At 35.2% G+C, this 21190-nt stretch overlaps 1 protein-coding gene across 1 annotated transcript in view; it reads left to right on the top strand.

The window, feature by feature from the left end:
- Positions 1–7453: 7453 nt before the first annotated feature.
- The window catches only part of TFEC (transcription factor EC), a 141952-nt gene continuing 128215 nt past the window's right edge, over positions 7454–21190 (top strand). Inside the window, exon 1 of the mRNA XM_068550060.1 lies at positions 7454–7651. Within this exon, the coding sequence (XP_068406161.1) occupies positions 7454–7651 (198 nt within the window). The remainder of the gene's footprint in view (positions 7652–21190) is intronic.

Here is a 21190-nt window from a genome sequence, read left to right as displayed (position 1 = left end):
AAACTGTTGTAACTTTTTAAAAATGCAGACACAGTCAGTTGGTTATTTTTAATGTATAATTGAGCACAAACATTTTAGTGAAGAGCTTAATAACTCTGAATAATGCAGATTATTTTGGAATTTGCAAATATTTTACAGTTCTGAATGTATTTGAAATGGAGGAAATACATAATTGAACAGAAAGTTTAGTGTTCTTTATATGTTGAGGAATGTTTTTTCTTTGTTAGACTGACCATCAGCAGTGGTATGAAACAATGATTCAGAGGCAGAGATGTCTATTCTTGTCCCAAGTCAAGGCATTCACTGAAAAATTGCTTCAGGCCATAACTTTGGCATGCCATGGGTTAAATAAAGGCCAACTCCAAGTAAAAACTAAAAATCAGTTGATCTTTTGGTGTTAAATGGACAAAATAGTTTTCATTTTAGATTTTTTTAGTGCTCTTATAATTCAAGGATTTTGGATTTCTTTTTCCCTCAACTGAGAATTTTCAGGCCAGTGAGGTCCATAATGTATATGAGTGACTTGAGGCATTTTGAAGGGGAAGAGAAGAAAATTGACCATATTTTTAAAATGTTCTTACCTATACTGGTTCTTGCATGATATTTAATAACTCAGTGACGTCACTAGCCCATGGGGGCTGACAGTGGTTTTCATATTTAAATTAGTCAATAGTCATTTGGAACACTGTTATCTGGAGAGCTAGGTTCTAACCCCATCTTTGGCACACTGTTTTTTTTTTGTAAAAGATATCTAAATACAGACTTGTAATTACTTTTAAAATATTTCTGCTAACTTATTTATCTTTGTTAGGGAGGTGGTTAAATGTTGTGGTTTATCAGTCAATGGGAGCTCAAGAGCATGTCCCTTTGCATTTTAATCTTGACCTCATCACATTCATTAGACAAGGATAAATGTGATACCTGCTCAACAGGGTGTTGAAAGGATTGCCTATGATGGTTCATATGATGTGACCATCACATAGTAAGAGCTCATTCAAGGTCCACTTGTATTAGGGTTATTATTATCCCTGCTTTGTGTCTTCTGCAAAGAAAATATTATAAGCAGCAAATAGAGGGCTATCCAATTATCTGGTCAATTCTGACACATACTAACAGCTGTATAATAAATGCTAGTGGGTGCTGTGTGATGAAGTGTCATATGCGTGGTGTAGACACTGGGCGCATTCTGCTCAGTGGCTGGAGACTTTCTTGGATTACCTGTGTAATTCAGGTCATTCTCCAAAAGCAATCTCCCTTAGCCAGAGAGGTTAGGTGAGAGGTAGGTAGACAGCTTCTTAATAATTCCCAGGACCAATCAGACTTAATAGATTTTTACCATAATTAATTTATTTGTGGGTCCACGAGAGTGAGTAAAGTCTCTGCATATCTTTGCTGGAGACAGTGGCAAAGCACAGACCGTTCCAAAGTGGCTTATGCTTCAGATCAAATGAGAAGGGTCCCATCTTTTCCCCTTCTTTGGATTAAAAGAGGTTGATTATTATTATATTTGTTTGCCTAGGCTGAAAGGAAAAGTAAAGTAACTAATGTGGAATAAAATTCTCTTCTCTCCTTTTAACAAAAGCCCCTGCTATCAGAATGCAAAATAAGTGATTTTTCCTATTAAAAACTGACTCTTTAGTGCAGAAAAAGTCTCCCTGTGACTAGTGATAAGTGATTGTGAAAATAAAGGCTTACTGCAGATCACACCAGACCAACCAGAGAGCCTGGGAGCTGAAGAATCAGTAAATCCAAAGAGAATCAGCCTGAAATTATGTCTATTTTTGTAACATGTGTTCTTATTTGTTCATTCATAGAATAGGAGATTCTATTATTTTCAGAGTTGTAAGGGGCCTTACAGGCGGTTCACACAGAAGATGTTCAGTAAATATTTGCTGAATAAATGCATGAATGTATTCTAATGTCCTTCTCATTGTTGAAATTCTTTCCATATTTTATATACTACAGAAAGTCACTTAGCTTGTGCTTGAACATTCCAACGGACTAAAAGCTTACAAAATTCTGAGGCAGACTTTTCCATTGGTGGATCGCTCTAATTATTAGATCTTTCTCTTTTTTTTTAAGATTTTTTTTTTTTGATGTGGACCATTTTTAAAGTCTTTATTGAATTTGTTACAATATTGCTTCTGTTTTGTGTTTTGTTTTTTTGGCCCCTGCATTGGAAGGTGAAGTCCCAACCATTGGACCGCCAGGGAAGTCCCTTTCACTTTTTTTGAGCCAGATTTTATCACCCTGTAATTTCTACCTTTAGGTTTTAGTTTGGTTTTATGGAGGAACATTAAAATAAATCTACTTCCCCTTTCACATGAAAGCTTATCACATGTTTCAAGACAGCTATCATGTCCCCATAATTCTTTTCTTCTCCAAGCTAAACTATCATTGTCCAGATCATAGCATTTCCAATCCTTAACCACGCTTATTCTTCTTTTCCTGTTTTGGGTTGGTTTTTATTTTGGCCAATGCTTCTGATATATTTAATTATTTTATCATTTACCATGTAATGAGTACATTTTGAATGAACAACTGTGCTAACTATTTTGTATACATTATTTTATTTAATCCTTATAACAACTATATAAAATAGGGTTTTCCCAGAGAAAACACTGTATCAAGGCCACCCAGCTAAGAGGTATTATTTGGATTCATACTGCCTCTAAATAACCACCAAACCATCTGTGAGTAACTTATCCTTTCTGTACCTCAGTTTTCTCACCAGTGAAATGGGGATTATAATGATTCCTACCTCCTAGGGCTATCATAAAGATTAAATGTGTTAATAATGTAAAGCATTTAGGAAAGCAGCTGGCCAATAAAAAGCATTGTAAGTGTGAAACAAGCAAAACTAGCTTATGCTTTCATGGACCTTGCAGATGTGGTTAAGTATCTTAAGACAGAGATATCATCCTGGATTATCAGGGTGAGCCCAATGTAATCACCACAGTACTTATAAGAGGGATGCAGAAGTCAGAGTCAGGGAGAAGGACATGTGACCACAGAAGCAGAGATTGGAGTGCCCCACTTTAAGGATGGAGGAAGGAGGCACAAGCTGAGGAATACAGGCAACCTCTAGAATCTGAATAAAGGAAGGAAATGGATTCTCCTCTAGAGCCTCCAGAAGGAACCAGCACTGCTGACACCTTGACTTTAGCCCAGGGAAACTGATTTCAGTGTCTGTCCTATAAGAGAAAAAAATTAAAATTGTGTTTTTTAAGCCACCAAAGTTTTGGTAATTATTTTACAGCATCCATAGGAACTAGTAATCAAAACTGTCTGAAGCCTGGCATAGAAAGAACTCAAGTATAAAGAACCCGAGTTACTTTCTGTGATCAGTATCATAGGCACTGTGTTCTAGTCAACGTCTAAGAAAATACATTTTACATACAGAAGGTTCCCCATTGCATGTAATATTCCTAAAAGCCTTGAGATAGAGGTTTATTAACAAAAAGCCACACTAACAATATTAGACCTGCCCTTCTTTGTCTCCTTTTCTTGGGTATCACCAAAACTCATGACAGTGTGAGCTTCTCTTCTCATGCCTTTGTCTTCATTCTCTGGCAAATGTCTTCCCTCCCTCCTTACTTTTGGTGTCTCCTTTGGATATTTGGGAGTGATATGCTCCAAATTCTCTTCCTAACTGGTGTCTTTCTTTTAGCCCCTCAAATGCGTGTGGTCATTCTTTGCACCCTTTGGTCTTAGCTGAGGGAGACTCTGGTATTTCTTAAAGCGGTTGCATTTCTTGGATGCTGCTATTATGAAGCTTCAATTGTTTCAGTTGCTTCAACTGAAGCAATCCGGCCTTCACCCAGATCTTCCTGTGACACTGATTTGCATGCCTTGGGAGCCTACCTCTTTTTGTCTTCCTGTAATTTAGCTGGGAATGTGCAGAAACCCTCCATCTCCTTTGGAACTCTCTCTTCTTTCTAAACCATGTATGCTGTTGTCAAATGTAAAGAGGAGAATTGCTGCTTTTAGAAAAACCTCCCCCTTCTGCAAATTATCACAGGCTTACGTACACCTATTAATTCACCCCAAGTTTTCACCTTTGTTGTTTGTTTCGTTTTGTTTTTGTTTTAGAGGCCATAAAAACACTGGACAGATTGAGACTTTGGTCAGCTGAAATGTCCAAATCTATTTTATATGAATTTATGATGAACCTGGATATTTCCCACTTCACATACTTTTATAATTTTGAACCCAAATGAAATATTGTGTATTTTCCACCTAAGTGAGATTGACCCATTATTCTAGGCTATAATGCTATTAATAATAGTAGTAGTTTATTGAGTATCTATTATGTATCAAGTACTGCTAGGAGTACTGTTAGTGGTTTAAATTATTAAATTGTTAATAATAGTGATTACTAAATTATGCTGTTATAATAATAAATAATTATTAAGATAATAATAATAATTTTATTTTTAAATGTTGTTTGTCTTTCAGTGAGTGTTATTTCTCCGACTTATCTTTTTCCTTATATTTGAGTAGCATCCATTCTGTGTATTTCTCTAAATCTTGTTAAATGTGTTAAAAGTAACAGGTGAATGAAGGTCCTGTGTCCACCATTACAAATGTTCCTCAAGATCAGTTTCCCAACTTCTGTCCATTTGTCTCCAAGAGCCCTAAAATATAGACATCCAAGGCCTGAGAGCTATTTTCAAAGTATCAATAAGTGAATTTTTTGGAAAAAATTAGATTTATGTTGAGTTATTAATCAGCTCTCATTGGGAATGACAGTTTTAACAACTTTGAACCTAACTCATAATTGAACTCACATAGATTGATTTTATTAGTAAATGCATTACAAGAAACTTTGTGAAATGTTTTGCTGAAATTAAGAATTGCTGATGTCTTCCTGACAATCACCTTAGGAAGATATATCACTAATTTCATTTTATAGAAGGGTATATTAGTTTAGTAGGGCTGTCATAACAAATTACCAAAAACTTGGTCACTTAAAACAATAGAAATTTATTCTCTCACAGTTCTGGAGACCAGAAGTCCAAAATCAAGGTGTCAGCAGGAGTGTTTCCTTCCTGGGAGTCAAGAGGGAGATTTCCATGCTTCTCTCCTGGCACAATTCCAGTCTCTGCCTCCATCATCACATGGTGTTCTTCCGGGTGTGTCTGTCTTCTCCGTGTCTCTTCTCCTCTTCCTTTCAGGTCACCAGACATGTAGACTCCTCCAGTATGACTTTATCTTAACTTGCAACTTAATTACATCTGCAAAGACAGTGTTTCAAAATAAGGTCATATTTACAGGTACCAGAAGTGAGGACTTCAACAGATTTTTGAGGGGGACACAATTTATCCCACAACAAATAAGAAAAAAGAGAAATCACTAAAGTAACCGGGGTACACATATAGAACATGAACCTAGAACTTTTGTTTTCATACAATACTCTTTTGACTTTATGCAATACTAAATTCTCCTAGTGAATTCCTCTTTATTTTTCATGACTTCCTAGACTATATGTTTAATAATCTGCTTTGAATTTCACGGGGGCTAAAAATCAAGCTCACTAGTTCTTGGTATCTGAATGTATCATTTCCCATTTTTAATAAGTTATTCTTATCATTAACTTAGGTTCCTCACATACTTTCCTTGTTCTAAGCTTACATAGTTGTTCTGGGCCTGGACAGTTTAATTTATTTAGATTGGTTTGCTGACCCCTTATTATCTTTCCTCCTATACTGGGCTTCAATTTCATTTTAATAATGGCTCTGTATATTCGAGTTTAAAGCATAGTTCAGAGTTGAGTAGTTCTGCTCTTCTATATGTATATCCATTGTTTCTGGACTGTAAGTTTTCACAGAAATTGTTGATGTCTTCCTAGATCCACCTTCCCTTTACAATTCTTCTGCTGTCTTCCAGGAAAGGGTTGGTAGTTCAAAAGGGGACACAAATTGTCAACCGCACAACTGTATTTAATAAGTTAACCACCCAACGAATTAATAATTATTCAATTACTATTACGTGCCAGGGGCTGTGTGAGATGGGGGTTCTTAAAACATAAAAAAGTGACATAAGAAATCTTGCCTTCGAAGAGCTTGCATTCTAGTATGAGAATCACAGCAGAGTAAGTAGGCAATTGCAATAATATCCGGTAACTGCTACGAAAATCGTTGAGCAAAGATGTCCCTGTATACAAGAGGAGAGCCTTACCCAGCTTTGAAATAATTGTTGGTACCAGGTTTTGTAATTAGTTACGTTTTCTGCAATATTGTTCCCTTATTGTTCCAGATTATTATCTGCTTTTTGAAGGCATATGCTTTTAAAAAATATATCCTGCTGTGCTGAGGACTGGTGCTATCACACTGAGCATCCAATGTTTATTTTTGCCTTACAGTAATATGCAACATACTAATCAAATAAGAACAGTATTATTAGAGTTGAACAACATTAACCTCTTTTTTTTCTTTTTTCTTTTGCAGATTCATATTAATGATATAGTTCTCTAGAGAAAAATCAGAAAAGCAAAGGTTGGTATGATATCTTGTGAATGCTTAAACCAGACTTTATCTAAGAGGGGTTATTTAAAGATAATGTTAGAGCATTAATTCTAAATTCCCTGGGCTACGTTTGTTTAATCCAGCCACTTCACATTATTACAATGTCTTATGTGGCGAGAGATTTTATAGAGACTAGAAAGAAAAAATGTTTTTCCAGATACACATTCAGTTCCTCTAGCAGCTTCCTCGTTTTACTTTCATAGCTTTTTACGAGGTGACTTCTAGGACAGCACTGCTCTTCAGTCTGTGATAGCTCAAGTCAGAAACATACTGAGGGAAATGCGGCATCTATTGTGGTCTGTTTTTCTATGTGACAGTTGTTCCTATTTTGTGTTTGTTTCTCCTTTAATGAGGATACAACTTTCATCCAGGGAGATGTATGGGTCACTTGTTAGTGCACTTAAATGCACTGAGGTACTCCTGCAGCTGGAAATTGTGACTTGTAGTTGAATTATTTTTGCACAGCGAATGGTTTTCCTTTTGACATATTTTAATATACTTGCACACTGAGAGCAAGAGTGGGTGAACAGAAAACAGGCTGTTTTATTAACCCAGCAGTCACCTTTGAGGTTTGTACATGTCCACTTTTTTTCTTGCCTTTGTACATAATCCCAAGAGACTGGTACCTGGCTTTGCTCAGAATAACAAAGTCAGGCACAAATCTCCAAACACAATTGTTAGCTGAATGCCAACTGTTTCTTCTCATCTTTTTTTTTTTTAACTTGAACATTAAGAATTGTATTATGGGTGAACCGTAACCATTAAAGAATGAATTTGTTTTTCTATTTCAGATGCTTCCCTTATCATTTACTAGATTATTTTACAATATGTAATCTCAGGTGATGAAAGAAAATAATTTTTTGCGTGTTTTTTGGAGAGCTTCTTTTTTTTCAAATCATTAATAGTGAAAAGAAAAGAAGAAAAATATGTTACAAGCTTTAATCGGATTCCAATTTAAACTGAAAGAACAATTAGGAGAAAAGGAGAGGAGACTTCAACTCAGCCAGGAAGCCAGGACCCAGCACACACAATTCCACATGCAATTTTCATACAAACCAATGTTTCAGAGACTTTTCCCAGTAAGACCAGAAATTTCTTCAAGCCAGTTACCACCCTTTTCCAAGGTACATATCTGTTTACATAATAACCATAATTTCTAAGTAAATATAGTGGGTAATCACCTACTTTTTAATTCATACATTTTAATTGTACTCAAAAGTTGAAGACAAAGTAAGGATATAAATCCAGAACTTCCTCTCAATACCCAGCAAGTGGTTCATTTAACAGCATGTAAATATTAGAGCAACAAAACGTCCAAAGTACATAATTTTCTCTTTCCTATCATCATCATTATAATCAACATCATCATTAAGATAATAATATGGCATTTTATACTATACAGAGAAGTTTCATATCATCTCATTTGACTATCTAAACCAATCAGTGAGGTGTGCCATGTAAGTAGGAAGATTATTAAGAATGATAAGCTTTCTAAAGTCATTCTAAGACTTTAAAACACAAGTAAGTGCTAGAGTGTAAAGAAAGGATGCCATCTTTGAGTTGGAATTCTGGATCTCTCGCTGACTCTGTGATAATGGGTCTTTTAAAGCATTGCTTTGTTGAGTTGTTCAACGTGAGAGATAATAATTATGCCAAAAAGTGGTTATGAACTTCATTGAAGATTACTTTTTTGTAGAGGGTCTATCTGAGTGTGCAAACGTATTTTATTTTATTTTATTTTTTATTGGAGTATAATTGCTTTACAATGGTGTGTTAGTTTCTGCTTTATAACAAAGTGAGTCAGCTATACATATACATATATCCCCATATCTCCTCCTTCTTGCGTCTCCCTCCCACCCTCCTTATCCCACCCCTCTAGGTGGTCACAAAGCACTGAGCTGATCTCCCTGTGGTATGTGGCTGCTTCCCACTAGCTATCCATTTTACATTTGGTAGTGTATATATGTCCATGCCACTCTCTCACTTCATCCCAGCTTACCCTTCCCCCTCCCTGTGTCCTCAAGTTCATTCTCTATGTCTGCGTCTTTATTCCTGTCCTGTCCCTAGGTTCTTCAGAACCATTTTTTTTTTTATTTTAGATTCCATATATATGTGTTAGCATACGGTATTTGTTTTTCTCTTTCTGACTTACTTCACTCTCTATGACAGACTCTAGGTCCATCCACCTCACTACAAATAACTCAATTTCGAGCAAATGTATTTTAGAGGGGATTTTTGCACTGGAGTAGGAGGTTAGAGTACCTAACTTTGAAGTCCACTGCAGTGAGTATATGACTGTAAGGCTATTGACTTTTTTAAGGGAACACACTGAGTGAATGACAGAGGCAAGATAGGAAACCATTTCTTCTGACTCCCAGTAAACTTCTAGAGTTCAGTTTAATTTAATACTTTGAGCAGCTACTTTTGACCAAGTTCTTGAGCTATAATTATAGGGTACAAATATGAAAAAGAGAGACCTTGCTATGTAGGTTTTATAATGTAGAAGGTAAATAAATAAATATCAATACAATGAAAGAAAGACTAAATACCATAGGTATGGTGTCTAGTAATTGTACATAGGTTTGCTGAAGTCATGGAAGGCTTTATTATTATGGAGGCATTTGGGTTGGGCCTAAAAGTATTGTTATATCCATTCTCAGGGAATAGCTATATCAATCACATTTGCTTGTTTTTATATTAAACCTATTCTTAAAAGTAAGACTATTTCATTAACCTCTAGTAAACTTTTGACCATGAATGCTTATTTGTTGTAAATTAAGCTTTTAAAATCATTGCTTCTTAAGGTAATGGAGATGTTTTGTTTATAATTATCTCTGACTATGTTACATTTTTCTTTTCAGTTCCTGTAACTTTTTTTACTAAAATATGTTTGATCAGGCATGCTTTTAATAGAAAAATCACATAAGATTCTGAGTCCTGTAATCTTTATCTTTTCAGGGTCATCTTCATCATTATCCTCACATCCTCACTTTCAGAAAAATAAATTTTTAGCACTTTTTAAGAAGTGCCATGGAAAGCCATTATGCTAATACTTTACAACATTATTCTTAATTTTTCAATAATCCAGTAGAGTAGCTGTAAGCCCTATTTTCCAGATAATATACTGAGGCTCAGAGATTTTAAGAAATTAGCTCAAAGTTGCAGAATTAGAAAAAATGTTATTGTTCTATGACCATTACAGTGTTGGCAGTTATTATTTGTCCATCTGGTTGGGGTTTACCCACTTTCTCACTAGCTTTATTAGTGAAGACTCAGATGATGTTCAGTAAGAACAACCCAGCTGGAAGTAGATTAAGTCACAAAGAGAATTCGTTGACCCCTATTACTAGGAAGGATAGCAGATATCAGGGGTGACTGGAACCAGGACTTTGAATACCGTTAGGAAACTTCAAATATGGTTAAGAAGTGTCTATTTCTCATCTGTGCTTTTCTCTGCATATTGTCTTTGTTCTCAGACCAGCTCCTCCTTGTAGCACACGGTGTGGGCTTCATTCCCTTTAGGCCTGCATCCTCACAACTTGTCACCTAGGAAAATGGGGGCTTATGTTACTTGTCTCTAGTGTGAAAAATTCCAGATAAAGATTTGCTGGGATCACATTTGGGATCCCAGCCTTTTTTTTTTTTAAATTTTATTTATTCTATTTTTGTCTGTGTTGGGTCTTCGTTGCTGCGTGCAGGCTTTTTGTAGCTGCGGTGAGCGGGGGCCACTCTTCCTTGCGGTGCGGGGACTTCTCATTGCAGTCGATTCTCTTGTTCCGGAGCACGGGCTCTGGGTGCACGGGCTTCAGTAGTTGTGGCTCGCGGGTTCTAGAGCGCAGGCTCAGTAGCTGTGGAGCACGAGCTTAGTTGCTCCGCGGCATGTGATCCCTTGGCCTGGTCATTAAGGTGATGGTGATGCTATGATCAGTTTTCATTAGTCAGGTATTCACTTTTGTGGCTGTAGGGAGAGATGGAAGGGATAGTATATTATTAGAATGGGGAGGGGGTGCTTTACAAACATGGCTCCAGAAATTACTATGAGCCAGGCAGTCATCCCAGTTTGTGGCTATTAACACAGGCCATACCTGTTCTCGTTGCACTAGTTAATTCTCTACTGGTTAACAGCCTAACTGATTATATTTGTTAAATCACTTCTGCAGGGTAGAGGGGCTTTGTCTAATTTTGTCCATTAGCTGAAGTCTGTCAAATTTGTATGGAACGTTTGAAGCTGGTTTGACCTAAGAACCAAGCTTCCTGTTAGCTCCCATTGCCAAGTCTGTGGCTAATGGGATTCACAGTCTGCCTCCAGCAAGGGCAGCAGCAGTGGTCAATGCCAGTGGACCCTGGGCCTCAGTCGCAGAGCCTGGGGCCTGCTGGAATATTTGTCATCATTTCTGATATGCTGTGGTGACTCAACACCATCATAAAATGGAAAATGGAGCAAAAATCCCTCTTTTTATGTTTCTTCTTCTCTCTGACTCTCCACTGCATATACAAAAATGGTTTTGTCCCAGAACAGGGAATTAGAACCCTCATGTTTGTCATCTTGTCTCCCTTTGTCCTCTTACTATAATTTTTTTTTTTTTTTTTTGGTGGAAATGTATTACTTCTCATTGCTTGATCTGCCAAGAACTTCCTACATCTTCATTTTTCCAGTGTTGGCATTTGCCTTTACTTTTCTCTGGAGTCGTAGGACAGGAGGGATGCAGGGAAAGGATTTGGCATACAAAAAAAGGAAAAATCCACAAGAGGTGTATATCAAGGATACTGACTCTGAGGCAGAGGTAAAACTTAGAGAACAAGTGAAAAGAGTAAGAAACCAGAAATCCAGTTACAGAATCAGTTGCTAAATCTTCCATGCTTAGATAGCATTTTCTAGTTGTCCTTTGGATGTTCTAAATTTGTTAAATAACCTGTAGGATTTGTTCATTTCCTCCAGACATAGATTTCATTTACATCTATGCTGAGCAAACTTTTGAAGTTATCTATTCCAAAAACCTTTTAAAACCCTTCTTTTTTTTCTAATAAGACTCAGACTTAAAAAAGAAATTATGTCAAGTGGCCTGTGTATTACACCTAACATACTTAAAAAACCCCTCTGCCTCTAGTGTTGATGAAAGGGACAGAAATTACAGAAGCTGCGGAGCTGAAAACATAAAGTGAGAACTATACACTGTCTATAACAAGATTTTTTGATCAGAGTGAGGACACGTTTTCCACAAACATGTATTTCCTTTTGTTATGAAAATGAGGAATGCATGGTTGGACCTGAGCAAATGCAGCTACTACTAACTGATAATGAGTAATGGATGAACTAAGATGGTAGCTGTGGCTTAAGCTGAGTTCATCCAAGTTATGATCAACTTCATAAGCAAGAGTCTCAAGAAGACAACTAATCCCCATGGTGTTGTCTGAATAAAAATTATTATACACCTGAGACTAGTAGCATCTAAAACCCTATGAAATATCTTTATAGCTCAAAAGCTTACTGATGGAGGAAAATGGCTCACTGAAGTCAAAGGGGACAAGAGTGAGAGTGACCTGTTTCTTTGGAAACCTCAAGTATAAGATAGTCTGGCACTATGATTCTTATGAATCAATACCTGCTTTTCAGGGCCTATCTTGATTTTAGGTAATGAAGCAGAGAGAATTATACAACCTTCTGGGTAATATATTGTGGCATACATAGAAGTTTTAATATTAATCTTCTTCACTATGATTGGCTTATAATTTTAACCTAATTTCCTTTTGCTTATCTTGAAACATAGAAAATTGGTCACCTTTAACTTTATAATCTCCCTCCATAAATGTGAATACTGTTGTTCTTTTTCAACTTTTCCTTGTATGTCTCTTTTTGAGGATTTTAATAAATTATTATGACTTCAAATTATTATGATTTCAAATTTCAAGGACTCTTCAAATTTCTCATAGCTACTTGAGAATGCATCATGGGGATTAACCAAATATTTTTTCATTAGAATTTTAAAATAATGTGTGCTCAACCTATAACTTTGTTTAGCTAAGTTTTAGTGGCAACACAGCTATCATCATTAAAAATTATTTTTTAAATATGTAAACCCAGATATACAGATGCTAATTATTTCAGTAGCTTCCACTAGATAAATCATGATGTCTAGATGTGGTAACTAATCCTGAGGGTGAAATATCAAACATGAATAACCGAGAAAAGCAGGAATAGTATACATTTCCATTCCAAATTACATTTTTGATATTAATATATAACTATATTAAGGAAAGGTCTTATCTCGGTGTTTTCTTAATCATTTTTGCTCACTAGATTCAGCAGTTCCCAAACCCTCCTTGCTTTCCTTTTAACTTTCTAGACTTTAGATTCAAGGCACTGTCTTTCTACAACTTTTCTGAGACTTGTCCAGTTTGATTGCACACTGTATAAGCAGCAGTTTTAGCAGAGAAACTTTTGGTGGCCTTATTAGAGATAAAACTAACTTTCCGTTTTCTGCCTCTTGGTTGGCTCTGAGTTGCAATAGTTTCCCTCTGCCCATAAAAGACCTGTTCCTATTGCTGCTCTCCTTCCTTAGGGCTCCTGCTTTCCTTTGCATGCTGCATCTTCTTATCCCTCCCTCAGTGTTCCACCATGTTCCAAGCACTTGTTACCACCATGTGCTCTTTTATTTTCTACACAGTTTCTCAGAGTATCTGAAAATACCTAACTTATCATGTTGGAGGGTTTTGCTCTTATATGTTTACTGGTTAGTTGTTTGGCTCAACCCCTGAAAATGTATGCTACATGGGAGAATACACCTTATCTGTTTTATAGATCGAGATAGATCGAGCTCTGGGGACTAGAACAGAGTAGGTGCTTGCAAAATACTTGTTTAATAAATCTTTTTCCTTAAAAGTGTTTTCGAGATTCTTTGCTTCTGATTTTTCACATTATCCTCAGGCAAATTTATCCACTACCATGGTTTCAATAAAGTAAATCCTGCTTACCTAAAAATATTTGTCTTCAATTTACAGCCCTCCTCTTAGCTACACATCCAAATATCCAACTGCTTCTATCTAGATGCCTCTTCAAACTTAATATGGCCTAAACTGGATTAGTAGTGTCTCCCAGTGAATTCACAAAAAAGAAAAAAAAAACAAACAAAGACCCTGCTCCTTCTTCAGAGTTTCGTATTTCATAACTGGAATATTTATCCATGCCCTTGCTCAAGCCTTAAAACAGAGATCATCCTACCGTCCTCTCTCTCTTTCATCCCTGTTATTGCAAATTCCTGTTTGAGCCCCCCTCATAAATAGTTTTCAAATCTCTCCACTCCTCTACTGCTGCAGCCACAACCCTAGTCAAGGTCATCATCATTTCTCGTCTAATTACTACAGTGCTCCACATTGGTGTCCTTATTCGCTGTCATGTTACCCTCCAATCTTTCCCCACCATGTATTCCCAGGGATCTATGGTGGTGTAAATGTGACTGTGGTACCCTTCTCCCAAGCACACACCCCAACAAAAGCTTTTCAGTGGCTTCCCGTTCCCTTTAAGATAAAGTCCAAACTCTTTAAGTGGCCTCAGAATAGTGTATGATTGATCCTTAGGCAATTTCCCCTACATTATACTTTTGTCAGCTGGACTATAGCTAAAAGAAAATTTTGAGATTATAGTCTCAAATAAGGACCTTGTATCCTGTTTTTCCATATTAACAATTGTGGATGGGTTATTAAACTTTGAAAACAGATGAACGTGGTAGGATTAATATCTTATGATAAAAATTATATTTCTTAAGATTAAATTACTTACAAAGGTATATAGGCAAGCAAGCCTTAGAATTTTCCTCAAGAATCACCTTTGAATCTGCTCTAACACATGATCAAATGTTCTGTTGACTCACAGTTTCCAGACATTATTGAATGGCCAAATTATTTTTGTCCAAAAAATTCTCAAAGCACTTATTACTTGTGTCTAATTATACTCATAGAAATGTATCCGTAACATCCTCGAGCATTTTCTAATTCTGAGATATCAATTAATGCTTGTTAATAATTTACAATATATTCATTATTGTTCCCTGCCCCAAGACCCAGGCTTTTTTCTGGAGTCAATGCTATTTTAAAAGTAAAAATTCCTTTGCTGGTTCTTGTGAACAAAAACATTCCTCCTCTTTTTCCAACCAATTATTTGGATAGTCAATCAGGTCTGCTATGGAGGCAAATAGTTTAAATATTTTTAAAACTTTAATTCTTGAATTGTGAAAGCTACATATATGTTAAACTTATTTAAAATGGTTACTTTCTGATTCTACCTTCATCTTCTTTTCTTCCATTACAGTTGGAGCATATTGCAATTGCCTTCTTTCTTCACTGTTATTAACTTTTCCCCTTTTATCAGAAAAAGGACCTTGCTTTCTTTGATTCTCTTATTGATATTTTAAAAGAACTTTTTTCCCTCTCTTGCTGTCTCTCTCAGGCAAGTCCCATCTCAGTTGTCCTTTGTCATTCATTGTCAGTCTTTGTGTCCCTCCTCTTATCCCAGCTTAGTTTTTTCCTTTTTCTTTTTTCGGGGGAGGGGTGGAAGTAGCGGGCCCTGGTGTTGGGAGTCTCACATCAGTTTCAGGCCTAAAGCAAAATGCATTCATTTCAAATGGAAATTGCAGTTTATACCAAAAAGGCAAGGTTTCTTTACTTCAGTAAATTGGAGCCTTATGTAACACATACTCATCTAAAGAAATTTTAGAATAGAACTTCTAAATAACTAGTAACTGGAAAATTCTGATCTTGAGCTTCAGTTGCTGAAGATGAGGAAAGACATCTGCTTCAGTGCCCCTATCTGGCTTTTACGTATCTATTTCAGACTCAGTATGCTCTTGCTCTTTCTTTTATCTAAGCCCATCTGCTTGTATGGTGTGTTCCCACCCTGACATATTTTCAGACCCTTGCCATAGGGCAGAAGTGCCAAGCAATTATTCGTTGAGATAGATAGTCCACGTAATACTGTAAGTGACATCTGTTCTGTAGGAAATCCCTCCCTAGTGGCAGCAATGTCATATTGGCAGCTCATAGGAATATCGAAATTGACATACAGGAACAATTGAATGTTTCATCTTATCCTGAATTCTCACTCAGAAAGCATCCAATACCAGATGCTTTAGAGGGCCGTGTAACCCCTGGACTCTTTCTCTTGTTCTCTCTACACCTATGGTAATTGGCAATACTATACTATGGAGAAAATTTCTTCCTGACCCCAGCTGGTAACCAAATTATGCCCTAAAGCATGAAGATTGGCATATTTTAAAGTTTATTGTAGCTAAGATGGCGAAAAAGGAGATGTTTTTCATATTAATGTTCTTACTAGATTGACCTAAATAATAGCTTGAATAATAAATTCCACAAATTACTCAATAACTTATTTGGCAAAATTACAATGACAGATGAACATTTTAATCTTTTTAGTGTTGATCTCCACATGTGGCAATTGGTTCTTCTTCTTTAAACTATTTCAAAAGATGATAAGAAAAACAGTCCACAGTCCACGATTGTTCAAGACTTGAACTTTGTATAAAGGTATAATTGGTAAAACTTACATTAATTGGTTCTGAGTAAACTCTGAATTTGCTGGTTTTTAGCCATTTGATATTCCGAAGGCAGGCAGAATTTGAAGCCAAAATCATTATTGGCAAATTAAAAATACATTATGTAAGGTAGATTCTGAATAAATTCACACAAAATTCAATTTCCCAAACCAGCTACATTGATGCTGTTACTCTCTTCAGTGATTCTCATAATACCATGAACAACTTCAAATTTTAAAAAGTTAGAGTGTATAATTATGAAGGGCTTTCAAAATTAGAGTTGAAATGAAAGTACTCAATTACATAATTGAGTCAACCCACTTACTTAAGTTTAAGTAAGATTTAAATATTTAGTAATAATAAGCTGTATCAGTTATGTGTTGTCGCGAAATCTACCACTGTGAAAATTAGTGACCTAAAACAACTATTTTACCTCTTTATCATTCTCTGGGTCAGCAATATGGGCAATTCATTTTATTGGTTCCTTTGCTGCTAATTCTGCATACTATCTGGTGACTATTCTTGGGATTGATGGTCTAAGACAGCCTCACTCAAAAGTCTGTTTTTTGGTGTTGGCTGTCTGCTGGACCATTTGTCTCTAGTAGGATAACTTGGCTTCATATGTAGCAGGGTTCTAAAAGCAGGAAGAGATGGGGCCAGCCTGAATGTGACATCATTTTGCATGATGTCTCATTGGCCAAGCCAACATGGCTAAGCCCAGAGTCAATGTAGGAAAAGACTACATAATGGAGTTAATACAAACAGGTGTGATTTTTTGGGGGTACTCTAACTGTAATAATCTATCACATATTGCTATCCCAGGATTATCAGTTGGCAGAACCTTACCTTCCTGATTACTTAATACAGTGTAGCCATTACTATTGTGCAGAGTTCTGTAAGTCTGTAAGAAAACTGTGTAAATAACATAAAGATCGGTGAAGCTAATTCTTTATCCTTCTTTCTATACATTTTAAAGGTATAAGTCATTTGTCAGATATGTGATTTGCAAATATTTTCTTCAAGGCTGTAGTTTTTCTTTTTATCCTTTTAATAAGGTCTTTCACAGGACAGAAAAATTTAATTTTGATAAAATCCAATTTATCAATTATTTCTTTTATGAATTGTGTTTTGGTGTTATGTTTAAGAACTCTTTTTATACATTGCTAGATTCACAATGTTCATATTTTGTCGAGGATTTTTTGCATTTAAGTTCATGAAAAATATTAATCTGTAGTTTCCTTCCTTTCTTTCTCTCTTCTTCCCTCCTTTCTTTCCCTTCCTTCCTTCCTTCCTTCCTTCCTTCCTCCCTCCCTCCCTCCCTTCCTCCTTGCCTCTCTCTCTTTCTTTCTTCCTGTATTGTTTTTGTCTGACCTTGATATCAGGATAATCCTGACCTCATAAAAAGAGGTGGAAAATGTTAGTTTCTCTTCTATTATCTAGAAGAGATTGTGTAGAGTTGGTCCCAATTCTTATTTATTGTTTGGTGGATTCCTCCACTGAAGCCATCTGGGTCTAAAGAGATTATTTTTTGTAAGTTTTTAATTTACAAATTAAATTTCTTTAACAGTTATAGGGTGTTGAAACTGCCAGTTAAAATGATTTGTCTTCTTTTCCTTTCAGTTCTATTAGTTCTTGTTTCATGTATTTTGATGCTCCGTTGCTTGGTGCATACACATGTAGGATCACTATGTCTTCTTGGTATAATGACCCTTGTAATATGCTTCTGTGTTGTTGGTAAGGTTTTGGTGGGGTTTTTTTTGTTGTTGTTGCTTGTTTGTTTGTTTTTGGTTTGATTTTTTTTTTCTCGGAAGTCTACTTTACATGATATTAATAGAGCTACTCTTTTTTAAAATTAAGTTTTGTATGGTGTATCTTTTTTCTGTCCTTCTAATCTGCTTATATCATTATGTTTGAAGGAAGTTTCTTGTAGACATCATATAATTTAATCATTTTTAAATCCAGCCCACTAATTACTGTCATTTAATTAATATATTTAGAACAGTTAAAATTAATGCAATTGTTGATATATTAGGAGATGTCTTCTATTTTATTATTTGTTTTCTATTTGTTCCCTCTGTTTCTCATCCTCTGTTTCCTTTTCCTTTCCTTCTTATGGATTACTTGAATGTTTTTTAGAGTTTCATTTTCTTTATTTACAGTTTTTTAAGTATATATCATTGTATAGTTTTTCAGTGTTGACTGTAGGTATTAAAGTAAATACATATATATCTACCATCACAGTCTACATACACCACAGTCTACTGGTATTGACATTTTACAACTTTGAGTAAAGTGTAGAAAATTACTTCCATTTAGGTCCTTTTACCCTGCCCACTTTTAAAATGTAATTTTCTTAATTAGTTTTTCTACATACTTTGAGCATACATCAGACAGCACCATAATTTTTGCTTAAACCATCAAATGTGATTTTAAAAACTCATGAAGAAAGAACTCATAAAACTCAACAATAAAAAACAAATGACGCAATTAAAAACTGGGCAAAAAAATCTGAACAGGGACTTCACCAAAGAAGATACAGAGATGTCAGTTAAACATATGAAAAGTGCTCAATATCATATGTTATTAGGGAATTTGAAATTAAAACAATAATGAAATACCACTACACATCTATTAGAATGACCAAAAGCTGAAACACTGACAATTCCAAATACTAGTGAGGATGTGGAGCAACAGGAACTTTTATTTATTGCTGGTAGGAATGCAAAATGGCTCATCCCCTTTGGAAGACAGGTGTGTTTTTTTTTTTTAACATCTTTATTGGAGTATAATTGCTTTACAATGGTGTGTTAGTTTCTGCTTTATAACAAAGTGAATCAGTTATACATATACATATGTTCCCATATCTCTTCCCTCTTGCGTCTCCCTCCCTCCCACGACAGGTGATTTTTTAACAAAACTAAATATTCTCTCTCTCAGATTTTCTACATAGACAATTAAATCATCTGAACAAAGTTTTATTTCTTCCTTTCCAACATGTATATTTTAACTTCCTTTCATGTCCTACCGGATTTTCTAGGACTTCTAGAAGGTGATGTAAAGCATATGTGAAAGGGGACATCCTTGGTTTGTTCATGATCTTAGTGAGAAATCTTCGAGTTTCTCACCATTAAGTATGATATTAGTTGTAGGTTTTGTGTAGTTGTTCTTTTATCAAGTTAAGGAAGTTCTTCTTTATTCCTAGTTTGCTGAAAGATTTATCATGAATGGGTGTTGTATTTTGTCAAATGCCTTTTTGCATCCATTGATATGATTATGTGATTTTTCTTCTTCAGCTTTGAAGTGATGGATTACATTAATTGATTAATTGATTTTCAAATGTTGAACCAGCTTTGTGTATCTGGGTTAAATCCCACTTGGTCATGGTGTATAATTATTTTTATGCATTGTTGGATTCAATTTGCTAATATTTTGTTGAAATTTTTTTCATTTATGTTCATAAGAGATATTTATTTGTCTGTAGTAGTTTCCTTTTCTTGTCTTTGTCTGGGTAAAGCTGGCCTCATACAGTGAGTTAGGAAATATTCCCTCTGCTTCTGTCTTTTGGATGAGATTGTAAGAATTGGTATAATTTCTTCATTAAATATTTGGTAGAATTCACCAATGAGCCCATGTGAGCCTCGTGCTTTGTTTTGGAAGATTGTTAATTATTGATTCAATTCATTTAATAGATGTAGGCCTATTCAGATTGTCTGTTTCTTCTTGTGTGAGTTTTGTCGAATTGTGTCAAGAAATTGGTCCATTTAATCTAGGTTATCAAATTTGTGGGCACAGAATTGTTTATAATATTCATTTATTATCTTTTTATGTCCACGGGCTCTTTAGTGATATTCATCTTTCATTTCTGATATTGGTCATTTGTGTCTTTCTCTTTTTCTTAGTCTCACTAGAAGCTTATTGCTTTTATTGGTATTTTCAAACAACCAATATTTTCAAAGCTTTTGGTTTTGCTGATTTTCTCTGTTGATTTCCTACTTTCAATTTCATTGATTTCTGCTCTAATTTATTATTTATTTTCTTTTGGTTACTTTGCATTTAATTTGCTCTTCTTTTTCAAATTTCCTAATGTGGGATCTTAGATTATTGATTTTAGATATTTTTTCTTTTTTAGCCTGCTCATTCAATGCTATACATTTCCCTCTAAACACTTCTTTCACTGCATCCCATAAATTTTGATAAGCTGTATTTTTGTTTGCATTTAGTTTAAAATATTTCTTAATTGCTCTTGAATTTTCCTCTTTGATTCATGTATTATTTAGAAGTATGTTATTTAATCTCCAAGTATTTTGGGATTTCATGCTATCTTTCTTTTATTGATTTCTAGTTTAAATTCACTGTGATATGAGAAAATACAGTGTATGATTTCTATACTTTTAAACTTGTTAAGATGTGTTTTATTGCCCAGAATATTGGTGACTGTTCCCTGTAAACTTGAGAAAAATGTACATTCTACTACTGTCGAATGGAGTACCCTATAGATGTCAATTATATCCAGTCAATGGTTAGTACTCTTGAGTTCAGCTATGTCCTTAGTGATTTTCTGCCTGCTGGATCTTTCCACTTCTGATGCAGGGATGTTAAAGTCTGCAACTATAATAGTGGATTCATCTATTTCTCCTTGAAATTCTAGCAGTTTTGCCTCATATATTCTATAGTTAGACGCATACATGTTAAAGATTGATTCACTTTGTTCTACAATAGAAACTAACACAGTATTGTGAAGCAATTATACTCCAATAACGATCTATTAAAAAAGAAAACAGATTGTTATGTCTTGGAGAATTGACTCCTTTCTCATTATGTAATGCCTCTCTTTATCGCTGATAACTTTCCTTGACTGAAGTTCACTCTGTTGAAAATTAATATAGCTACTCCCACTTTCTATTGATTAGTGTGAGTATGGTATATCTTTCTCCATTCATTTACTTTGAATTTATATATTACATAGTATATAGCTATATAAGTATAATCTTTCTATTTAAAGTGAGTTTCTTATAGACAACATATAGTTGGGTCTTGTTTTTTATCCACTTTGACAATCTCTGTCTTTTAATTGATGCATGTAAACCACTGATGTCCAAAGTAATTACTGATATAGTT

This window comes from Eschrichtius robustus, chromosome 8 (assembly GCF_028021215.1).
Source record: "Eschrichtius robustus isolate mEscRob2 chromosome 8, mEscRob2.pri, whole genome shotgun sequence".
Taxonomy (NCBI): Eukaryota; Metazoa; Chordata; class Mammalia; order Artiodactyla; family Eschrichtiidae; genus Eschrichtius; species Eschrichtius robustus.
The sequence above is the reverse complement of the archived record's forward strand: the minus strand, read 5'-3'. Positions and strand labels throughout refer to the sequence as shown.